Source organism: Vespa velutina, chromosome 20 (assembly GCF_912470025.1).
Source record: "Vespa velutina chromosome 20, iVesVel2.1, whole genome shotgun sequence".
Lineage (NCBI taxonomy): Eukaryota > Metazoa > Arthropoda > Insecta > Hymenoptera > Vespidae > Vespa > Vespa velutina.
Window position 1 is genome coordinate 1,881,571 of NC_062207.1, and position 5,000 is coordinate 1,886,570.

Below are 5,000 nucleotides of genomic sequence, written 5' to 3' on the forward strand. Positions count from 1 at the left end.
CGTTTTACATTACCAATTGGAATAAGAAATTGAGAAACAAAGAATATATTAATTCTTGAGGATGTATAAATGTAAGTACATATATAATATCGGTGACACGTGTACGTGAAATTTAATATTACGTTTCCGGTCGTTATGTCGCCGTATTTTATATATATATATATATCTCCGTTCCAAGTTACACCGTAAACTTTCTTATCTCGAGAAAGAATTCGTTTCAATGCGCGAACTTCCATAAACGGGGAAAAAAAAAATAGCTTCGGGCTGGTCTTTCTAGTGAAAGGAAAATAAATTGTGTTTCAAAAGGGGTTCGATTGGATTTTACTTTTTAAGAAAATAGAAAAAAAAAAAAAAGAAATAATAATAAACAGTTAATAACAAAAACTAATTAATTAATTATATTTAATTAGTTATCTTAATGTTTTCCTGGGGGTTTTTTTTTTTTTTTTTCTTTTCTTTTAATTTTCTTTACAAACGCACAAGCAACGCAATTTGATTATTATTATTTTGAAAATTTTTCAATTGTATTAATAATTCAATTAATAATTCAATTTGTATTTAATAACGTTGATAAATTAAATTTTAAAAGATTCTAACAGGTGCATTGTATTATTAAGATTAATAATTTTATCATAGATTATATTAAATCTTCTTCGTTATCTCATATATAGTGTTTCATAATATGATATTTTCTTTCGTTTATAATTAATTATGTTTCATTTTAGTATGAATAAGAAGAAGGAAGATAATGCGTAAGACGTATTGTTCTTTGGATTAATAAATTAATAATATCGATAAAGTATTAATAAATAAGAAAGAAGTGAAGGAAGAAAGAAGTGGACGGAGAAGAAAAGAAAAGAAAGGAAAAGAAAAGAAAAAAAAAGGAGAAAAAAAGAAAGAAAAATGGAGAAAAATTGTAAAATTGAGACAGGACTACTCAGCATGGATAATAATAAAGTATCCATGTCGACAAAATTGGCTTACGCCTTGGGACATATTTTCAACGATCTGACAGCAGCCATGTGGTTCTCATATACTTTAATTTATCTGCAAAAGGTTTCTCTTTTGGAACCAATAATGGCTGGGACGTTATTGTTATTAGGTAAATAATATATTATATTATGAATAAAATCGAATCTAAATCTTGGAATGTTATTAAACATTGGAATGTTATACTTTTGAAGGTCAAATCGTGGATGCTTTCACAACGCCAATCTTTGGCTTTCTCGTCGATCGTTACTGCAAGAAAAAAATATGGCACGTGATCGGCTCAGTTTTGGTCACCCTAAGTTTCCCAATTATATTTGGAGGTTTCGCTAATACCTCCAATTCTATCATCATGTTCTTTTATATACTGAGCATCATAATCTTCCAGATTGGCTGGGCAGCCGTACAGATATCGCATTTATCTATGATACCATCTTTAACAAACTCGTTAATCGGTCGTACCGAATTAACAGCTATAAGGTAAAACAAAAAAAAAAAAAAAAGCCATCGAATGAAATAAATTATATTAATATTAACTTACTCATAAGTCGTTTTTATATTATAGATATTCAGCGCAGGTGAGCTCAGCGGTAGTTGTTTTCGTGGTCACATGGATTGTCCTTCCAACAAATGGAGAATCGATGGTGCTACTCGATCAACACGACGACTACAAATTCAGAGTTAGTATTAAGAAAAGAAAAGAAAAGAAAAGAAAAAGAAAAAAAGATTTAAAAGAAATGAGATCAATTAAATAATTTTCGTTTCCATATATATATATATATATATATATATATATATATATATATATATATATATAAAAAATCATATTTCCAAGACATTGGACCAATCCTTTCGCAGAATATTGTGATCGTTGTAACGGCATTCGGTTTGACTGCGACCACTCTCTTTCACATTCTCCTGAAGGAAAATCTTTTGGAAAATAGGAGTCAATCACAAGCCAAAACGAACCCCGACGAATCTAGTTGGCTTTTAGATGGTTTTTCAACCCCAAGAAGATCCTGGTTTGGTACATCAATTTTATTAAGAGTTGCAATGTTATATGTTGCTAGTAGATTATTTATAACCCTTGCTACTGTTTACTTACCACTTTATATCGAGGAGACAGCAGTTGGTGGTAAACAAGCATTGGCTACGGTACCATTGGTATCTTATTTATCATCCTTCATAGCTGCATTGTTGTTAAAATATATGAACAGATCTTGTGGAACAAAGGTATATACATATACACACACACACATATATATATATATATATAAATTCGTATCATAAAATTTTTCTTCAATTATATTAAAAATTTTATAATTTAAATTATCCATATATATATATATATCGTTCATTTAATAATAATTATTATTTGATTAAATTATTTAGATATGTTACCTTTGCGGAGCCCTCATTGGTATTCTTTCGGCAGCCATTACAGAATTTGGCGGGAGTCATGGAATCGTTACATACGCAATTGCCATTCTTATTGGTGCAGGCAGTTCGATTACCATGGTAACGGCTTTAAGTGTTACAGCTGAAATTATTGGTCCTCGAACTGAAAAAAGTGCATTCGTTTATTCGATCGTAACGTTTCTTGATAAAGTCGTTACGGGATTGGTCGTAGTACTTATCGAACGATGGTAAGTTCATAAACCCGGGAAAATTCAAATATGAATTTTCATCGAATATCATTTTTCTCTCTTTTTTGTTGTTTTTTTTTTCTGTTTTTGTTTTTTTCCCCCTTCTTTATTCATTCATTTTCTTTTTCCTTTATTTCGTCATTTTGTTTTCTTTCTTTCGTAGGAGATGTCATCAACAAGAATTATGTCCAAATTATAATCGAGATACTTTGGCAATCGTTTGTGCATCGTCGATGCTACTTGGTCTTATTACTTTGTTATCGGTATCACGTTGTTTGACATAAATGTCCGATTATTATTATTATTATTATTATTATTATTATTATTATTATTATTATTATTATTATTTTTATTATTATTTTATTCATTTTTCTTTTTTTCATTTTTTTTTTCTCGAAAAGATCTTTTGATAATACTCACTGTTATCTCATATATGTATATATATTCTTTTTTTTTTTTTTTCTTTTTAGTAATATATGTTTTATTGTTAACGTTTGTTTTTAGATCGTTTCGTTGATCGATCAGGATCTAAGAAGATTAGAACGAATTATTATTATTATTATTATTTTCGTTTTTCTTTTCTCTTTTTTTTTTCTTTTTTTATTTTTATTTTCATAAAGATTTTCGAACGATAAACCGTTCAAAGATTTAACCATTCAATGATGTATTATTAAATATTATTTTTACAAATGGAAATATTAATAATTAATTCGTTTGGAAATAATCGAAGTACTACACGTCGAACGTAGTTCTTTTTTATTATTTTTTTTTTTTTTTTATATTTTATTTTAGTAATATTTAATAATAATATGTTTGTAATTTTTGTACAAGCGCAAAATTATATTATTTATTTTCAAGTTAACGTCCGATAGATTTTAGAGATATTTTTAAGATTCTTTTTATATTTGGATTTTGTGAGGTTAATTAACTGTTCGTAATAAAACAAAACGAGAGAGACATAGAGAGAAAGAGAGAGAGAGAAACAGAGAGAGAGAGAGAGAGAGCGAGAGAGAAACAAAGTTAACCTAAAAGTAATGAAAAATTTTTGATATAAAATATTATTTATTCTTTTACGAAGTCGAAAGTCCAACGAGAATAATCGAATGAATGTTTTGTGAGCATATTAATCTCTTGGAACTTATTTAATGAATTATAATTTGTTATAAATAAACTTATTACTATCGTATACTATGAATCTTACCTTTGACCAAGTGATGTCATGTTGTCGATGTTTGCATGATCTGCAAGAAAATATACTTAGAAATAAAAAAATTGAACAATCAATTAGGCGTCACATGCAATTTCTTCTTTCTTTCTTTTTTTTTTTTTTTTTTTTTTTTTTTTTTTTTTTTATAATAACGTATTCTCTTATGACGAACAAATTTTTCAAAATGTTCGTACGTTCTAACGAAAGAAGACGCTCGTCGATAATTGAATATTTTTAATCAAAAAAAAAAAAACGAAGAAGAAGAAGGATATAAAAAACTATTTGGAAAAAAATGCGTACCTAAAAATCCATGTAGAGTAGGTCGAAGACCTACAATACAATAGAAAAATTCATTTTGCGACGAATTTAATTTGGATGCCGCGTTCAACTATTCTTTTTTTTTTTTTTATATATAAACAAATAACAACAACAACAACATATCGTTTTATGGCGAACAATTTTTTTCGAACATCGAAATATTCGAAGCCTAATGTAAAAAAGACACTCATTGATAATTCACAATCGAATATTTCTAATCAACGAAAGTAAAGAAAAATGATTGAATAAACAAAAAAAAAAGAGAAAAAAAAAAGAAAGAAGAAAAAACGGAAAAAAAAAACGATAAATAAAAAATCATTCAAAAAAAAAATCCAGGCGTGCGCGCGCATCTAAACGACGCGGATAATAGTGAGAAAAAAAGAAAAAAGAAGAAGCAAAAAAGGTGAAGAAGAAGAAGAAGAAGAAGAAGAAGAAGAAGAAGAAGATAATGATAATGAAGAAGAAGACGAAAAACAAAAAATAACAACGAGTGAAAGACGAAATAAAGAAAGAAAGCGAAAGAAAAAAGAAAGAGAAAGAGAGAAAGAGAGAGAGAAACAAAATGAATTATATTTGAATGTGCATTCGCAAGATGGCGACGGATAGGGCAAAAGTAAGAGCGTACCGAAATGACGGAATAAATAGTAAACATTGGCGCTGCAATCGGAACGGCGTGGGTAAAGACGAACGACGGGCGGAAGATGCGCGTAGAGTCATTGCGCAGGCTCTTGTTTTGCTCGACAGTATAACGGCAAGGGACGTGGAGGAGAGTTCGTTATTGGTTGGAGTTAAGTGAAGTGGGGCGAGAGGAGTGGAGAGGGGATAGCGAGGCACGCTCTCAC

General features: G+C 29.1%; 1 protein-coding gene and 1 long non-coding RNA gene across 6 annotated transcripts in view; one reads left to right on the top strand and one right to left on the bottom strand.

Annotated features, from left to right (window-relative positions):
* Positions 1 to 3,819, top strand: part of LOC124956133 (major facilitator superfamily domain-containing protein 12-like) — a 4,831-nt gene extending 1,012 nt beyond the window's left edge. The window contains exons 1-7 of one of the 3 annotated variants that reach the window (XM_047511560.1): positions 1 to 71; positions 726 to 1,102; positions 1,185 to 1,467; positions 1,553 to 1,667; positions 1,846 to 2,220; positions 2,380 to 2,633; positions 2,797 to 3,063. The exon at positions 1 to 71 is cut by the window's left edge and continues 190 nt beyond it. In XM_047511560.1, coding sequence (XP_047367516.1) covers positions 904 to 1,102; positions 1,185 to 1,467; positions 1,553 to 1,667; positions 1,846 to 2,220; positions 2,380 to 2,633; positions 2,797 to 2,917 — 1,347 coding nt within the window. In that variant the 5' untranslated portion in view covers positions 1 to 71; positions 726 to 903 and the 3' untranslated portion in view covers positions 2,918 to 3,063. Of the gene's footprint in view, positions 72 to 725; positions 1,103 to 1,184; positions 1,468 to 1,552; positions 1,668 to 1,845; positions 2,221 to 2,379; positions 2,634 to 2,796; positions 3,064 to 3,137 lie in introns of those variants that run through there. The other 2 variants (XM_047511562.1, XM_047511561.1) reach the window with 2 other exon arrangements.
* On the bottom strand, positions 537 to 4,064 carry LOC124956135. 3 transcript variants are annotated; one of them, XR_007103116.1, is made up of 7 exons: positions 3,835 to 4,060; positions 2,621 to 3,161; positions 2,389 to 2,548; positions 2,093 to 2,176; positions 1,529 to 2,006; positions 1,324 to 1,460; positions 537 to 1,239 (listed from the first exon to the last, which is right to left on the bottom strand). It is a non-coding gene; the product is annotated as an uncharacterized LOC124956135 (long non-coding RNA). The 3 variants fall into 3 exon arrangements; XR_007103114.1 differs by having other exon boundaries at positions 537 to 1,460; positions 3,835 to 4,064; XR_007103115.1 differs by having other exon boundaries at positions 537 to 1,460; positions 1,529 to 1,654.
* Between the last annotated feature and the right edge of the window lie 936 nt (positions 4,065 to 5,000).